The 19,245-nt window shown below is 40.2% G+C and overlaps 1 protein-coding gene across 2 annotated transcripts in view; it reads right to left on the reverse strand.

The window, feature by feature from the left end:
- The window catches only part of aff2 (AF4/FMR2 family, member 2), a 152,006-nt gene that overhangs the window by 90,165 nt on the left and 42,596 nt on the right, over window positions 1-19,245 (reverse strand). For both annotated transcript variants that reach the window (XM_071457743.1, XM_071457741.1), the window contains exons 2-4: window positions 17,016-17,136; window positions 8,189-8,858; window positions 6,656-7,092 (exon numbers count right to left, since the gene is read on the reverse strand). In XM_071457743.1, coding sequence (XP_071313844.1) covers window positions 6,656-7,092; window positions 8,189-8,858; window positions 17,016-17,136 — 1,228 coding nt within the window. The remainder of the gene's footprint in view (window positions 1-6,655; window positions 7,093-8,188; window positions 8,859-17,015; window positions 17,137-19,245) is intronic.

A 19,245-nucleotide genomic window follows, 5' to 3' on the forward strand; every position in this document is an offset into this window, starting at 1 on the left:
GTTATAGTGAATGGTTGTGTTGTGTGTGTGTGTGTGTTTATTCGTGTACGTGTCATGAGTTGACAGGGAGCCTGAGGGAAAGAGAGGTCTGATGGGTATTATGCAAATGAAGCCAGCTGTTTGCTGCATTGGCAGACTCCTCATAACTCTCTTCTAGTTCTGCCGGAAGTGAGAAAATATTTTATCCCTGTTTCCCTCGTCCCCACGTTCTCTCGCCTCCTCTTTATTTCCTCAGAGAAGGTGTTTCTATAGACTGTAATTTTATATACACCCTTCTCTGCACATTTTGCCGTTATTCCCCCGCGTTTGCCTGAGTATCCATCTGCACTGTTACAGTAATGAATGTACAAACAGGGAAAGCCTCCTTAAGCATTTGTTGACTTCTACAGTATAAAGTAAATCATTCTGAGGCTGTGGATCCATAGCTCACTGAAAAACAAACAAACAATGAGCAGTTTTCCATGGATATGTCTCATGTTAATTTAGATATTTCACTCTTGCAGCACTGCCACTTCATTCCAGCCAGTTAGTAGAAACATCTGTCCCTGATTGTAGCATCTTTTATCTCAGGTGGTTTTCTCTCCAGTATCTTTGACTTTCGAAAAAATCAATAAACATTAAAGGAAGTTGAACTGAACTGAATATGCAGACAAATGTGCTTGTTTTTCCAGCCATATACAGTTTTCCAAGACAAAGCCGGTGATTTACAATAAAAGTCAAAGGTTTAAGCTCTCAGGGGGTTTTTATTTCATGTTTCTATCAGCTTCAGAGGCTGATTGATAAAGGTTTTAGCAAATGTCAAGTTTTTCAGAAAACCCTTTTAGGAGGTTGGATTTAAACAGTGCTTAGGTTTTAGAAAGCTTTTTTTAGAGGGCGCCTTTGGTGTTAAAATGTCCAACTTTACAGCAGAAATGCATGTTTACAGCCTGCTACAAAGAACAGTATGGGTCTGTAGAGCTAATTTCCTCCTTCATGACAACTTAAATTTAATTTATTTTCAGGCTTATCCCATGACTGGATGCAGCATACGTGTCTTTCTTGCTTTAAGACCGGATGAGACGTTCACACGTAGAATATGATTATCTGGTGTTTTTCAGACACGAGACAGGTAAAATGGATTGTTATTCGCTATATTTAGTTTTTGGTTTTTCTTTTAAGAATAGCTACCGACTTGAGCGAGTGGAGAAATACTGAAGCAGATCAAGAAAGACAATGAAGATTCAGACAGACTTTAAACCTGCTAAGCTGCTAACCAGCTAGTCTGTGGCTCAGGGTGAGAGACAGGGAGGACGAGGAGGAGGCGGAAGATAGAGGTAAAGATTCACCTCATGCAACACTGTCACTAAAACCTTTATTTCTTAGCCTCTGTACCAGAGAAACATGAAATAAAACATTAAAGGAAGCTGAACTGAACTGATTATGTAGACAAATGTGCTTATTTCATTCAGTTCAGCTTTAAAATGACCATTCACTCGAACAAGCCGGCTGAAGTGTTGTATAGACGGATGAGGAAGTTACATATAAACTACTTTAGCTGTGAGCTCAATGTAGCTAGAAATGACTGTAACTAACCACAGCAGAAGGATCTTAATGTAATGACTCCACAAGCATTTGCCAGTAAATCAGAACACCTGCTGCTGAGTTGCACCAGCTTATAAGTCATAGGGGCTGGATGTGGCAAATTGATATGCAAATTAGCATGTGACATCAAATGGCACCTTCCAGCAACACTTATAGCTGCTTCCCATCAGGTCTCAGTCACACAGATGCTAGCGTTACATATTTAACCTACCAGAACTAAACTTAGCAGCTAAAATATTCAAAGCTAGTTCAGGTGAGGATCGCGCCATTTGCACTTTCCTAATCGTACCATTGTTTTTCAAGATGTTTAACAGAAAGAGATGGTTCTTTTAATTAGTTTTAAACCTCAGCCCAATTACATAAGGACATTTTTTTTTTAGAATAGGCCTTCTGTCTAAATGAGTTTGGTTAAATGTGCTGTGATAATTGCAATTATTTGCACAATTTAAACTTAAACAACATATCCTGTCATGCCATGTGCATGCTGTCATTCTCTGCACGTAGACACTGAACTTCATGTGAACTGCTCAGCTAAGTGCTTTCTGCTGTTTATAGGAAAAGAAACCAGCTCCTACTAGAACATAACAGAACACAGTTCAGAGGTCAAGAGGCAGCGATGTTTTGGAGAAAAAGTCCATCTAAAGTCATTTGAACCAGCTTCTTAGTCTGACATAAATATTCATAAATGTATATTCCCACGTTCCTTTTATCATCGCAGTGTATTACACAAAGGCAGGATCTTTTCATGCAAAAAGGCGTAAATGAATGCTTTCTCTGAGAGCGGAATTGATTTGGTTGGTGTTGGCCTCACGGTGATTACTGACTGGAGGTCTTAGTCTACCCTGCTTCTTATTTACCGCTACATTAGTGGTGAAGCGCTGTATGCACCTCTACACCTGCCTGATGGAAACACCACCGCCGGCTCTCAAATCAGTGTGAAATTACATCAGCTCTATACTTTGAACTACATGTATATAAAACTTGTCACAGTAGTGTTGGAAATGTCACCTGTCACCTCCATGTTTACCTTCTTGCAGCCTCGCTCGCAGGGCCTAGCAAATATACTTGTATATCCACTTGACTTGAGTGTTGTTTACCTGACTGGGACTGCGGAGGAAACTCAAAGCAACTGGATGTCACTAAAAGCCTAGTGAAAGCTTGACCTCATGTGAATCAAGTGTTTCTGTAAAGTATAAACCGTACGTATCTCTGATGTGCCGTCTTCTGTTTTTAATTTTTTTCTCCTTGGAGAAAAAAATACTTTATTTTTAGAGCATTTTATATATATATATACAGAAAATATATAAAAAACTCTAAGAATAAAGTATTTTTTTCTATAAAGTATTTTTTGGAGAAAAAAATACTTTATTTTTAGAGCATTTTATATATATATATATATATATGCCTATTGAATTTACTATTATTTTGTGACACCTTAAGACTGTATTACAAAGGATTTTTTAAAGGTATTTTAATAGATGAAACGACTCCATGTAATGTGATGGGCTCATTCATAGTAACAAACCCACAGAGTTTTCTCTCAACTCTGCTGTTTTCCTCAGCTCTACTGTGTTTTAGCCTCTTTCAGCTCATTGTTTAGTTTTTACTGTTTTGATTTTGTCTCATCGCTCTTATCAACCTCTGACCCAGTCATGCTATAAGGCCATCACATTTGCCAGGTCAACAAACACACAACTCCAAGTAAGTGCTATAAGTTACTATTTTCAAGCATGTTCATGTTATAAATATTATAATAATAATCAGATTACAGTTGTATTTACAACTTATTCCACTGTGGCCATAGAGGTAATTAAAGCTTCTTTAAAGGACCTGACGACCTGTTTTTCAATCTGCTCCTGACTATAATCGAAAGAGTCCCACACATTTCTCCCAAACTTTAAACTGTTTTGGTTATTTCACATTTGAGTTTTCTGTCTTTCTTTATCTCTCTTCGCTCTTCCTGTTGATATGATGCCGTGGGTGGATTATAAAGAGATGATGTAATGTCCTTCTGTGCACCAATCAGGATGCAGCAAAATCTGAATCAGAATCTGGTGGCAGTTGGTGCATTGTTTAGTCATTTTTAACTTTTGAGTTTTTTACTGGTAAACACTTAATGGATAATAAGTAAAGCTGCTTTTATTTAATGTGGACTAAATAAACAATTTAGTCAAGAATATTTAATGTTATAAAGAAATAAATTGAAGCCATGCTTTAAGAGACTTATGTGTTCAATTTGTTTAATTTGTATTGGTTTGTAACTTTACTTTTTAATTACTTTTGGTTTGATGCATTTGACCCAGCAGATATCAACACGCTGTTGGCTGCTTGTACATGTAAGTAAAAAACTCTCATAGCTAAACATCATAATATCTCAACCTGGATCAATCCAAAGTAAAATCATATGCTGCTACAACAAGTAAATGTTTCTGTGTGTGTGTGTGTGTGTGTGTGTGTGTGTGTGTGTGTGTGTGTGTGTGTGTGTGTGTGTGTGTCCTGAGGTAGATTTAAGCCTACTGTAACTGTGAGGAAAAGATCAATAGTGTTATCTCTCTCTCTCTCTCTCTCTCTCTCACACACACACACACAGGAATAAAGGGCTCTAATCAATAATTCTATAGTGCTAACAGAAAGCTTCCACAGCAGTTAAAAGGCTTATTGCACAAAGTCTCTCTCTCTCTCACACACGCACATACACACAAATTCACTGAACACTCAACAACTGTGAGCCAAATATTGAGTATTTCATACACATTCATGGCACCTGAACTAATCTGAAAACAGTTACAGGGAAAATCAATCACGTCGATTCACTCCACAGGAATCTCTTTGAGCGGGTTTGCATTCACGTGACGCACAAGGACTACCCCTGCGACTACTCTACGCCGCTAAACTTTCAGTCCACAGATGACTCACTAATCAAAGGGTAAAACATGGACACTTTAAGCCTCGTTTGCTGGCATAAAATGAGCAGCAGGATTCTCAGAGTCTTTCATTTGCTGTTCGGTTCAATCCTCTGATTTGCTGCTATTTGCTGTTTAAGCTGCAGAACACATCCAATAACTCATCTAACCGGAACAAATACAGCGATGATAAGGTGCTGTAATCAGTCAGTCATTGTCTTCCTCGTTCCCTCCCTTCTCTCTCTGCTACCCCCACCCCATTTCTCATCAGTCTTCCTCTCATATCCCTCTCTCCTGCCCCCGTAGCCCCTGTTGAGTTTACATTTTCTTTCTAGTAAACTCTCAGAATAAATATGAGAGGAATGAAAACTAAATGGTAAGCAGGCGATAACGGAGCATCCTGGGATATGTGGGTGAAACAAAGTGAAAGAAACCACTCATGGCCATGAATGTACTCGCTCTCCTTCTTACCCTCCGTAAGAAAGTGTTGAAAGTAAAGTATATTTTAATTCCCTCCCTCTCTCCTCTGTCTCCCTTGCTTTCTCCTTTTCGGTGCCATATGCTCAAAGCTCCATCTCGGGCTCATTTGGAGTGCTACACACACACAGACACACACTCAAACACACACACACCAGCTCTATCAAAGCACAGGAACAGCTGGCTTGCTCGATATGGATGACTACTCGCCTGTCAACTAGTTTCACACAGCACACACACACACACACACACACACACATCATCAAGCCTGGTGTTTCTTGCTGTTTTGAAAAAGCAAGTGAGAGATGGAGAGAGAGAGAGAGAGAGAGAGAGAGAGAGGGTCTGAGAGTTAAATGAATGAGTCACAGAGAGCGAGTGAGAGACTTGTGGAGGAGTAAAGTCAGTAAAGTCAGATTCGTTTGACTTAATTACAGAAATGTGTAAATATTCACCATGATTTCATTTCACAAAACAATACACAGCACTGCATCGGAACAAGAGAGCTGCTGTTATTATTGAAAAAGCATCAGAGGTCAAACCCGTCTAAAACTCAACATTCTTGGAGAGAAAAACATTTTAATAATGAATGGATAATGAATAAATATCTGTTTGCTTTGAACTGGTTCTTTTCTTTTCAGTTACTGAATTCTTCTGCGAATCAATAACTTGCTTCTAGACTTAAGTAGCTGAGCAAACAACACTAACAATGAACTTAGTCTCCGTTTTCTCCATTTCCAACCAAATTGTACCAAAATTTATTTTATGGGAATGTTCGAAAAGGAAATGACAGGCCTGTAAAATAAAGTGGTAACAGGACTGGGATTGTTTAAAAGAGAGAGCTATGTACGATAAGATGTGACATTTTTGATTAAAATGTTTGTTGCACTTCTGATCGCATCCAATATACTGTAGTGATGTCATAGCAGATGCTTCAATCACCTGCCATAAACAAAACCCCTGTTGTTACATCACTGATTGGGGTGTGGCCAAAAGTACAACATGGTGACAGTTTCCACACACAGAGACTAACCTCTAGTGGCTTAATTTAAAAAGCTATAAAGTATATTTAGCTTTAACCACCTATATTAAACCAGTTTAATATATTGTGTTTTCTTTACATAGTATAAAAACAGAAGTGTTAAAATAACAATATACAGTTTTAGGGGGAGTTTTATTTTCAGTTTATCCCTCCACACAGTGACTGTACAGCATCTTCCAGCTATGACACAAGTTACAGTGTAGGGGCCGTGGTTTAGGGTCCAGAGATGGACGCAGCTTAATTTACACATATGAGTTCGATATTGATTTTTTTTTGTCACTCTTGGAAATAAAGGAAATAAGTGTATTTACAAAATTATTGAGAAATTATCACTTTTTAAATGACATAATGCTGATGGTTATGTTTTAAAAGTGTTTTTAAAGAATTATCACTACTCCTGTCGGCAACCATACACACTTACAAAGCATTACTAGATCCCCTGTTGAGTTAAATGATATTTATAATTCTTTGCTTAAAAGCTAACGGGCGGCTAAATATGAAAATGTAATACAATATAAAATTACTTTGAATTACTCTGTATAACATCCCACATATTATTTGGTATCCAATATGAGACCTGAAATTGATAAGATCATCATGACCACTCACAGTGATCATATATCTAATGTTACTGTATCATAGGTTGTTGTCTTACCTCTCCCGTGTGGCTGAGACTCAGCTTCGGCAGTTTATTCTTCACATTTCCAGAGTTTCCTCCGAAAGCCTGACTGCTGCTGTTGAACCCCTCAGTGGCCACTAGGGGGGGTTTCAGCTGGGGAGAGTCACTGGGCGCCTGGTCCTGGCCATCCATTGGTCGAACATACGCAGTGGGCTTCTGCTGGACTGCGACTGGCTTCCCTGATAGGCTACCAGGTGGGAAGGTGGGGGTAGTTAGTCCAGATGTGGGAGTGGTTAGGCCTGGGGTCGGCGTCGTCAGAACTGAAGTGGAAGCCAGCGGGGAGGAGGATGTCGAGAGGTGAGAACCTGTTTCATTTTCAAATGGGGAGGATTTAAAATGTCCACCATTTTCTGTGTTAGTGGAAGACTTGAAATGGCCACCGTCCATGGTGGAGGATCGAAAATTGCCACCATCTGTGAAAGAGGAGGAGAAGAGAAGAAAACCAAAAAGAAAAGTCAAAAATCACCAAAGCAACACCTGGTATAGTAGAACATTGCTCTGCACTGTGCTGACAAAATCTAATGAAGGTTGAATGCCAAAAAATCCCTCTCACAGATGGATGGAGCCAGTCACAATCAAAACAAATTATGGGTTGCTGGGTGATGTAGAAATCATCTGCAAGATGTGGTTATCATCAGAAGCAGATGTTAATTTTCAGAAATCCCCCCCTAAAGGTGATCAAGTCCATTTTGCAAATGCAAAGATTTTCCATAAACATCAAAATTTAAATGTTTGAAGTCCCATTTTTGCTGTGTTTTAAAAACAGTTACACAGCTTGGGAGATGCACTTATTCCCATTCCCATTCACTTGATAAGACTTAAATGAAACAATAGACACCACTCTCATGTCTGCTAAATATGGCTGTTATCTATCATGTTATCTAATTTAGACCATAATTATGACCAACTGAATGGGACAAAAATGTTCATGGCAGCCTAGTTGTAATTCTGAGACTCAGATATTGAGAATTTCTGACGGCAACAATATGTCCCACTTGATTAAAAGAACAACAGATGTGTCAACAAACAAATACAATGGCTGCGAAGTCACAAACTCTGGCAGCGAAATCTAATTAAAATCCAATTCACACATACACACTAATACAATTGATTCAGCACATTTATAAGGAGCTATACACTGTTAGTTTGTACCTGGTTTCATTTGTTAACAAATGGCTCCAAATACATAAGATTGCAAAACTAGCTAATTTAGGCTTTGATATGATTACAAGACTAGAAACATGGATTGGAACCATCTTGGAATGTAGGAGCATTCCCAAGTCGGAATAACAGCAGATGTGCACAACACATTGCACTAATGCAGCATTAGCTTAGCTTGAAGACTGTAGGCAAAAGGAAACAGCTCGCCTGGCTGCTTGCAGCTGCACATTTATATTTACAGACATGAGGGTGGTGTCAACTAACTGTTCTCAACTAACTCTCAGAATCAAGTAAGTATTTTCCCCAGTCCATTCCTTTCAGACCCTTTTGGTGGATGTTAAGATTTACCTGGGAGAGGAAGAGTTTTGGAGGGGTGGGAAGAGTGCCTTCGAGAAGAGGAAGAGGAGGAAGAGGAGGACGAAGAGGAAGAAGAAGGGCTTGAATCTTCTTTTAGACCCAGTTCATCTTTCAGTGAGCTAAACAGCTCTTCATGCCTTTGCATTTGCTGCTCCTCTAGTAAAGATATTTTCCCTCTACTGCTGGCAGCTCCTGCAGCCTGGCCCTGGCCGTTCTGACCTAACCCCAGAACGAGGCCTGGTCCTTGGGTACTCTGTCCGTGGCCTCCCCTTGACCAGTCCATGGAGCTTCGTGACTTCTTTGAAGTCTGATGTGAGACTGTGGACGTGCTTGATGACGACGTGGTCGAAGCAGGGGGTTGCATGGAGGCTGAAGATGAAGAAGGTGCGTTTCCCATCCTCTTGTCCCCACCTGCCTCAGCTCCTCCTCCTCCTGCACCACCTACTCCTCCTCTTAAGGCGTCATTGAAAAGCTGGGACTCCACGGCGGGCCTTTCTGTCGCTGAGGTGGTTGGGGTTTGCAGGTTGTTGTTCGCACTGGTGCCTTTGGGGATTCCCACCAAGTGGCTCTGGTTGGAATGGCTGGTTAACAGGTCTTTCATTTCTTCGTAGGAACCCAGCGTGTTCTGGACGCGACTGGCCAATGCATCACCTTTATTAGTCTGAGAGGGGAAAGGGGAGAACAAAAAGACAGGAGGGATGGAGAGAGAGAAGAGTATTAATTAAGTCTCCCATTTTTCCATTTCTCCACACCTAATGAAAAGCCCTCTTTATTCATCCAGAGAGGAACAGTGAGAGATGGATAGGGTGACCACTGACCAGACATCAGGACGAGATGATTAATTAGACACATGCCACCCTTAAGAGGGTCCAGTCCAGGCTGGAGCAGTAAAATTAATGGCGCAGGAATCATTATTAGCCTGACCCCAGATTCTCAAGCACTCATTGCTTTGAGGACCGTGTGGGCCTCGCTGATGTATGACGGCGCAGCACCTTCAGCTGCTACACGCTAATGTTGAGATGTTCCTCAGAATAGCTCGAGAGTAGCTCCTGTGTCAGTCACTGACAGCCTCTTTAATGATGAAACTATGTGATTTGATCATCTGGCATTTTTGAAAGGACAAGGGCAATCAGCAGTGGTTTCAGCAGGTCTATATTTGGAAGCAGATCTTTGCAAAAAAAAACCAAAAAAAAAAAACCCAAAAAAACAAAGAAATGGAGGAGGAAGAAGCAAAGACCGGTAGATTTTTATCCTGTTCTCTGACATTTCTTTCATACCTATGCAACAAATTGTGGTGCAACTATTAATCATGAGAAAGTGTGAATTATGCAAGATCTACAGCCTATAATTTCATTGTGACATTTCATGATGAATGACAGACAAATGATGAACACTGGACTCTGAATTAGATCAATGTTAAGTATGACCTTGTAATTTTATTCTGCATAACTTCTGTGGATTGGTCAATAGATTTTCTTGGCTGTAAAGGCGTGGAGGTTGACAACTAGCACTCTGCTAATCACTCCTGTACTAACAGGGCGTGATAGTGTAAAGGTTGAAACATACTGTATGAGCAGTGAATAAGAAGCTAGTTTCTAATCTATCTAATTTTCATGACAAGGTGAAATTGCCTGTATTTGGAGAGGTTAATGAATTCATGAATAATGAATTTATCTTCATAGGGAGTAGGAGATTAACTAATCTTAGGTAATGTTTCTCAAAGACTTATATGCAGTAATAATGAATAATCCAAACACTGACTATGGCAGAATTTAACACCAATCGTGCAGATCTATGTGCGACTGTCAGGGTCGATTGTCAAACGACATTTATTTTGGCTGTGATCAGAAGGAGAAAAAAAAAAGCTCACATCTTGTACCTCAAAGAAAAATGTATCAGTTAATGAACATGATGAATACATCCTTTATTCTTGCCTTCTCCACAAAGCATGTGTCTGTTTGTCCGTGTTTTGTTTTTCCTCTAAAAACAGCTTCTGTCTATAACCAAATAACACTGTAATAACAGGCAATGATCCATGGAGGGGTCTTATTGCTGAGGAGGGAATTATGTGTGTGTGTGTGTGTGTGTGTGTTAGACACTTCTAATTCTAACTGAGGGCAATGTAAGTACCATTTAATGATAACTGCTACATTGTGAGACCATCTTTTCATAATCAAATCGGAAACTATAATGAATGGTTTGGTTTCTGATATAAGTCACACAACCTTCAGGAATACTTAAGTACCATTATTGGTACCAGCGCCAGTTTTAAACATGATCTACCAATTATTTCTGGATTAACTGATTTATAGTTTAGTCTATGAAATGTCAAAATATAGTCAAACAAGATGAAGCATCTACAGTCATGCCAGCAGCTCTCAGGCTCTGTTCAGTCCTGGCATTAATATGCCTCTGGGGTGATGCGATCACGTATGGACAGCTCTAAGCACAGGTGTGAACACACACAAGACACATTAAGAGACACGTTTAAGATCCGATCACTGAGACCACATTCAGAGGTGGTCTGGGCCACATGTGGCCACAGTCTTTTAGCAGTGTGAATACAAACGTGTCCTGCACCACGTTGAAGGACCGTCTACTCTACTGACGTCCTCTGCCACAGTCTAATTTGTCCCATTGATTTATTTTTTAATATTTCAAATGGCTAAATGGCTAAAACCTTATTACATTGTAGAGCTGTGCACACTGCATTGATTCACTCAGCCCCTCCTTGCCCCACTCCCTGTCTCTCTTTTTCTCTCTCTCTCACAAACACATTAACCAGACCAGTCTTTCTTTAGCCGGACTGGCTAAGTACAGCAACGCATTTGGTCTTTAACAGAAATGATGTAGGTGTCTATTTGCATATAGAGCAGGGAAATAAGATCTGATCACAAGTGGTCACTCAAGACACATGTTGAGACGCATTTTAATGGCAGGTGTGAACGGGGCCGCTGTACTTACAGGCACTTAGAGGCACAGCAGTGCTTTGGGCTAATGCCTGCATGCTAACATGCTTATCTTAACAATGTTAATAAGGAGCTGTTTAGCAGGTTTACCATTTTAGTTTAGCATATATTAGCATGAAAACAGCAATAAACACAAAGCACTGCTGAAGATGATAGGAATAACATTTGTCCTAGATATCTGATCATAAGTCAAAGCAATGGACAAATTGAAATTTTGTCCTTGTAATGCCACTGTAAGAAAAGTCAGGGAAATCACGTGATTGTGTGGACCATGAATTTCTGTCCAAAATGTCATAGCAACCAATCTAAGACCAACTGTTGACCAACACCATCCCTAGAGCCACAGAGGGTTGTGTTTCATTCAAATTCACATTTTATCCAACAGCTGAGACATAACTTCAACGTCAACAACCTCCAATATCAATAACCAGATGAGACTCCAAAATTTGCATCTAATGTGCTTTTGAAACTCTTACTAATAATTTCCACTGCAGCTTTCAGCCTGGGGGAGGAACAAAGCCTGAAATAAGCATGATCTATGTTTAATGAAATATGGTGACTTTTTACTTTACTTGACTTGCACAGTACGAAGAACACAGACTGAGCATCTCTGCCATGATAACAAATCACAGCTTGGCCTGGGTTTAAACATGATGAATCCCTATGGTTGTGTACGCCACAAAAACCTCAACTCAGATCTATGTGACTGGAGGCAGAATTCATCTCTCCTTCCATGTCTCTCCTCACTTCACTGTATCCCTCATTTTTACACTCTAATAAAGCAGAAAAACCATGAAAGCACCAAAAAATGAAACAGTGCAAAGAATCAAGTCTTATTTACAAAAGATTCATACAAGAAAGGAGAGAACTGCATTCAGATAATCTGAACAGATGTAATTTCTGTGTGTGCACACGCATACACAAACACTACACACCGTGGCAAGCCAAAGTTAGCTGTGAATAAATTAGCCCATCTCTTCTCCATCTCAGGCTCATGAATAAAAGATCTGGTGGCTGAAGAGGAACAGAAAACACATTTACAGAGAGGCAAAATGGAAAACAGAGGAGAAGGAGAGGATGAATACCTACGTGTGTGTGTGTGTGTGAGTGTGTGTGTGTGTGTGTTAGTGTGTCTGTGAATAGATCATCCCAAATAGCTGCTAACAGCATAACGCTCTTTAACAGGATTAGAAGAGGGATTAGTTAATAGCTGACGGAGAAAATGAACAGTGTGGAGAGGAAGACAGAAAAACGGACACACGAGAGATGCACAGGTACAGAGAGGAAAAGACAGAAACTGGTGGTAGAAAAAAAAAGTTTTTAAATGAAGAGAGAGACCAGAAATGAAAAAAGTTCTATAAATCCTGTGTGATAATGAAAAGGGGCTGATATAGATCTCTAAAGGAGCAGTTCTGTAAGTTCAGTCAGCACTTTGACACAGAGAAAGTGCAGGGAGGGTGTATTGGCTTTGGTAAATCCACAGAATCATATGGAAAAAAGAAACACCTTCAGAAAAAAAAAAAAAATGAAATTGTTAGTGTGAAAAATAAATCAGTAGAAGAAAGTAGCTAGGTGTGCCAAAGCCGTTTGTCAGGTTTAGCAGAAGCAGGATAAACGGTGGAAGTCTATGGAGGAAAAAGATTAGTTGGAAAGAGCTGGAATATGAAACAAGTAAACGTGTTATACTCTGTGAATGATGCAGTCACCCCCCTGGGCTAGTCACTTCTAAGACGTTTCATTGCTCATAGCTTTATCTAGATCATTTTCACCTTCAATTATAGTTTCCCCGTTAAGTTAATGATCGTAATTAGTGAGAGCATCATATGTCAGTCTGGTGAAATTCAGGTGTTATGGAGAAGAATCAGCCCAGGAACTGTATCCATATTGCACCTCAATGTGAAAGGGCCAACACTATTCATAAAATAATCATAGTTTATCTGCCATTGTTATAATCGTTCTCTAACCTTAACCATACTGTATATATATATGTACATAATCCATGGTTTTGCAGATATGTCTAATATTGACAACTAATACACACCAAAGCTCAGCACTATACCTATTTCTCTTCAGTCTTTTATTTTCTTTTCTTTCTTGTTTCTGATTAATTGTAACATTTTTTCAAGTACTGTAAGAGCAGAGGTCTATCCCGTATGAATCGTATGATAGTTGTTCAGGCTGCAGTGGAGCTACAGTGACCTGTAATGAGACAGCTCACGCCATCACTACACATAAAGGAATTTACCTCGGGATTAATAAAGTATCTATCCTGTGAACGTACATAATGTGTATACTAATTGCAATTCACAATAAATTGATGTTTTTGTCAGTTCTAAAATACACCTTCTGGTGCAACCTGGACACGTCTTCAGTGATGAACCCAGGGTCATAGGGTGTTTTGGGTCTTTAATCACCTGGGAGACCCAGCCAGGGATAATCAGCCCCGACTCTGGGTCTTTAGTCAGCCCCTAAGTCGTGTCCAAACGAATAGTAAATGGATTTCATTAATATAGCACATTCACCCATTCACACACACATTCATACAGCGCTTACTTCTACATATATACACATATATCATTCATACACTGATGGAACAGCCATCCACATGCAGACTGGAGGAGGTCGGGGAAGAAACCACCGACCTTCTGATTAGTGGACGACCTGCTCGGATCTTGGATCTTATCGCTCTCAAATTGTCGAACTTAAAACAGTCGCCGCAATGCATCATTCTCTCATTTAAATAGCAGCAGTGATAATCCTTAACACAGCCCCGCCCACTCATCCTTGCTCTCTCCTCACACATACACACACATCTTGACCTCACCTCAGCACCATTAATTAGTTGGAAACAATTAGTTGGAGTACAGAGGCACCTGGGATTTATCAGAACAACCTCTCATGTGCTGCCATCGCCCCTGAACCTCCAGCAGTGTCTTAGCCCTCGTCTCCTCTGCGGTCAGACACAGCAGCAGTTAAACACATTCTGTCAAGATTCAAAGCTGGTCCGTCCCAAGGTCGATACACTTGGCGGCATAACCAAGTGTTGAAGTGCCTGGCGGTAGCAAATGAGAGTTAACAAACCAAAATCAATTTTATACACATGGGGCAGGAGAGTGGCCACGGACCTCATGCATGATTAGTTCACTTTCAGCTAAAGAAGAAATGAAGCGATGGCATCTCAGCCACCTCAGAACAGAACAGACCAGGACCTTATGCTACAGGATATTATACTACTGGTCTCCCAGGGACAGCATGAGGAAAAACAGATTACAGTAGTCTATAATGAACCATAAGCTATTGCTAGTTTTACCAGCCACAAAAACAGCATTAACAGCATAGTACAAAACTACCACCTCACAGTTGTACTATATCCACGTCTGTCCAGGCTCACATAATATACTGTACATAGTTAAGACTTTTTAACCCAGCTGATCTATACAATCACCATACTGCCACAGTGGGCATCCAAGATTAGTGTCACCAGTTCAGTAGCTGACCAAATGTGAAATCTGATCACTATCTCCCCTTCTGAGGTATGGTATTGAATAATGGCAAGAAAAGTGTATTACTACTACTTATTATCACTAGTATTAGTGTATATTCTAATTTCACAATGAAGTTGACCTTTTGACATTTTGGATAAAAAGGGCTTCACAGTACAGTCCAAAGCGCACTGTCTAAAGTGTGTGGCACAAATGCATTTAGGGTGTGTCCATATCACTTTTACTATTAATATTTTACCAGCGGAAAAAATAGTTGCTGGGTCAGGCTCATGGTTCAGCAAATCAATGCACTACACACAGCTCTATGAAGAAACAAGGGCGTAAATCGGAACATTGGACATCTTTTATGTTATATTATGGAAAGTATGAATACATTTTCAGTTCATATGAAACTGTGGTGGGACTAATTTAGTCTAGGTGGTGAATGGGAAAAACTGTGGCACACTTTGCTTGTCTATTATAAGCAGAGGGTCTGCCCGTCTATGTAGGCGCATATTCCTCTCTTGGTAATGTGCCCTTAAAATAACAGTGAAATACTGTACCATCAGGTTTTTGTTGGTCAGTTGCACAATCGCTTTCTGCTGCCTCAAGCAGGGTTGCCACCCGTCCCATATAGAATGGGATCGTCCCACATTTTAAAATAAAATGCTGCATCCCGTACGTGCCAACAACGCACCTGACTGCACCTCATTTTAGACCAACACACCCATGGGCGCTCAGATGGGCACAAGTGTATTTGCTACTGAAAAAACGTGGGCACTGGATGGGAAAATGACAACTGCATCTGTCTGAAACTAGTAAAGACAATTGTGTCGCACTTTGTGCTGCTTTGCGTAGGGTATAAGACACGGCCCAAAATGTCATCACTTTATCTTTTTATTCCATTAGACATATTATCATAATTAGTGTACGAATTGTTGAATTATAGCCACAAATGTGTTTTGTGAGGTCACAATGACCTTGACCTTTGACCTGGTAACCAAATTCTAATCAGTTCATTCTTAAGTCCAAGCCAATGTTTGTGCCAAACTTGAAGAAACTGCCTCCAGGCGTTCCTGAAACATCGCGTTTACAATGGGACGTAACAGGACGGACGGGAAGCTCAAAAACATCATGATGCCTCCAGCCACAGCTGAAGGCATCATGATGTTTTTGTTGCTTAGCAATAACAATTCCTTTCAACTGATTGCTTGCACGGGGCAAAATTGTTTCATATGAGCCTTAATCACAAAGTGTGGCTGCATCAGAGGAGAGTGGCCCCATCCTAACTGATTAAGATGTCGTAAATTCACTCCATTTACCCAAATGAAATTCTGGTGTCAGGTATGACCACTTCTCCTTCCGCAGAGATCAGTCAAAACTTAACAGCGAAATATAAAGCTGTCTCCTAAGCAGCAATGAGAGAGCACTCTGTGTACAGAAAGCAGCACTCAGTGTCTAGAAGTGTGTAAAAAGTGTGTGGCGGTGTTCACATTGTCCACTTGTTCACTCACTCACCCACTATTTAGTGTTTGTTACATAGAAGACTCACTAAGGTATAAGCACAGACAGCAGTTAATAGTTTTGGGACACTACCTGGATGTTAAATTGTTACATAATTATGCACCGGTTATTCGTAATCATCTGTCACAAATGCCAGAGCATCTGTATCTGCATCACACACAAAACACATAGAAATACATGCTTGCAAGATATGCAATCTTATGCAATCTTTGTAGTCTGCAATCTTTCATGTATTATGTATGTTTTCATTTGTGTCTACAAAACAATCTTTATTTTTGTCAGTTCTTACTGTTCTGTCAGACCGTGTTGTTTTTCAAAGGTCCCAACAGGCATTTCAATAATTTTCTGAAATTTGTAAGCCCTCTCTTCAGGCACAGGAGGAGATCAGATCAGTAGCTCCGTTCGACAGCTAACGGTACAACTGTGAAAACCAAGGGCCTTAAAACCTCAAGTTTTTGTGAAAAAAAAGGTATTTGTTGTCACAGTTGCTGGGCAACAGGAGCCGCACTTTGTGATGCCAAAATCTTCCGCAGGTCAGACCACCTCATTTTGGTTTACGGCACCCACGAAGGGCCACATCTTCGTAACTCTTTGTCCACACAGAGAAACGTAAAAATGGCAGTTTATGATTTTAGGTGGAGTTTCATGCTGTAGCTATGTCTTCACAAGTTTCCAGTCCTCATTTTACACCTAATTAAACAAGCTCCAGTTCACTTCATGCAAACATCTAACTCTTGGAAAAAAGCAACTAGGTGTGTTTCTCAGAATGCTTAACCATATATAAATTACTTTTAAATAACTGTTGATCAAATTATTAACTATCCAGTAATCAAATGCTCTTACTTTATAAGGTTCTCCAAACAGGTTGAATCCAGTTGAGAACAGGTCTTCATCCTGCTGGACCTCCTGATTCCTCCTCTCCCACTCTCTCCTCTTCAGGGCGCTGCGCTCCGACTCCAGATGACTAGGAACACACACAAAAAAAAAATCTTGTTAGCATCTCCCACTGAGGCCAACACACAGCCTGACACCAATGAAACCCAACAGTTTTAAATGAGCTAAAGAGTCATTATTTGGACCTGCAAAGAGCATTGGCAGAAACGCTTCTCCTGCAGTGTGATTAGAATAGGCGAGGAGCTGGTAAAGGAAAACAGCAGGGTAAATAATGTCATTACACTGTCTGAAAATGACTCAAATTACACATAAACAAGGAGGACAGAGGGGAAAAATAGACAAACTGAAAAACTTGTTAAAAGTTGTAAAGTGACAGCAAGAAAAGATGATTCTGTAAAAACAAGAATTTAAGAGAGAGATGAATAATGAATAAAAAATGGCAAACATTAATGAAGCTTTGTTTAAGATTACTAATAATATTTAGACGTAGGCTACTTATCAAGCATGGCTCTCTGGATAAGATATGGTTTCTATTTTAGTCACAAGTTTGTTGGAAAAACATATTCAGCTTATGTCAATGTGTTAAGTATCTCTGCAGCTGTATCTCCTTTAATTGTTAGTGTGCACTCAAAGGTAATGGCCAGTAATGAAAAATAATATGGCAGCAAACAACACCGACAGAGAGCCAGAGGGTAACACTTTTAAATTTAAATATTGGGTTTCAGCTCAGTTCAGCAGATAATTGTACAACTGTTAAAAACAAGGGCCTTAAAACCTCAAGTTTTTGAGAAAAAGTGTTACGTGTTGTTGAGGTCGCTTGGCAAGGAGAGCCATGCTTTGCAACACAAGGGTAAGGGCCAGCACAGGTGGTGATGCTCCGCAGGCCAGACCGCCTCATCTCGGTTCAGCCTACGGCTTCGTTGACCACGCCTTCCCTAGGAACTGGGACACAGCTATAGTTTCTGCCTGCTCACTGTGACATGTTCTACACCAAGAAATAGTGACTGCACTGCCCTAAAACATCAAACTGTTCATGTATGGATTAAAGTAATGAGACGCAACAACAACTAATTAGTGAGCTGTAGAGGTGCTGGTAGACATATTTTTGGAAGAGCTAGGCTAGCTGTTTCCCCCTGCTTCCTGTCTTTGTGCTAAGATAAGCTAATAGCCTCCCAGCTCTATCTCTATATTTAACTCGCTGAAAGTAAGTGAATATGATATTTCAAAGAATCACAGGTGTTAAATTGGTTAAAGAGGCTTCTAGAAATAGTATAATGTTATATTTGTGGCAGGCAACCAGAATGGCAAAATCAAAAACAGTAAATAAGGGACTCAACACACAAAAAAGTCAACCAAAGCACTATTACAACTCTGATATTAGCCAGAGCTCATTAAGGCAACCTTTTACAATTGTTTCTATTTATACAAGGCTAATGTGATGTAACATATGCCATTAGCTGGGTACTTTCATTCATGAGTGCATTCATTTTTAACGTAGGTGAGCCCACTGAGAATTGAACTCCTGATCCGAGCAGTGTTTATGACATCCTGTACCCACTGAACCACAACGCACTACAAAGGTCAGATACATTTATGTCCTGTCACGGTGTCACTGGATGGTTCCCAATAAAAATTTGCTTTTAATCTTCTAACATTCCTCCTGTTATGAACTATGGCATCTTGATAGCCAGAATTATTGCTTGTGGATTTGAGTCAGGATTGCTTCTTGTGGCGTTTAAAATATGAGGCAGCTGACAGCAAACGATGATAGGAATGGCTGAAAGCAAGGGAGAGTGGTCTGTGGGGAAGAGAGAGGGTGGTGGACCTCAGGTTTTTGGAACACTTCCTTTACATAACCATGTATTTTTAGCAAAAACCCCTTTTACAGGACTGTTACCGATTCACCCTGCTCTTCTAAACTTCTTCAGTCGCCAGCCTGTACTGAAAAATCTACAAGAAGTACAAAGTAATGTCTGTGCATAGTGTGTGTGAATTCTAGTCATGCATGAGGCTGTGGCCTGCTGACCCAGGGAAGGGCATCCTGTTTTACCACATCCACTGCCGAGACATGAGACAGGCCCGGTAATTAGCGATCAACACAATTAAAAGAGACTCTTTCTTTTTTTCTACCAGACCTCGCTTTCAACATTTAATCTATCAGCAAGATGTGAGTGGGAGG

The sequence above is a fragment of the Trachinotus anak genome, unplaced genomic scaffold (assembly GCF_046630095.1).
Source record: "Trachinotus anak isolate AG129_WGS33_773 ecotype Australia unplaced genomic scaffold, CSIRO_AGI_Tana_v1 ptg000021l, whole genome shotgun sequence".
NCBI classification, from domain to species: Eukaryota; Metazoa; Chordata; class Actinopteri; order Carangiformes; family Carangidae; genus Trachinotus; species Trachinotus anak.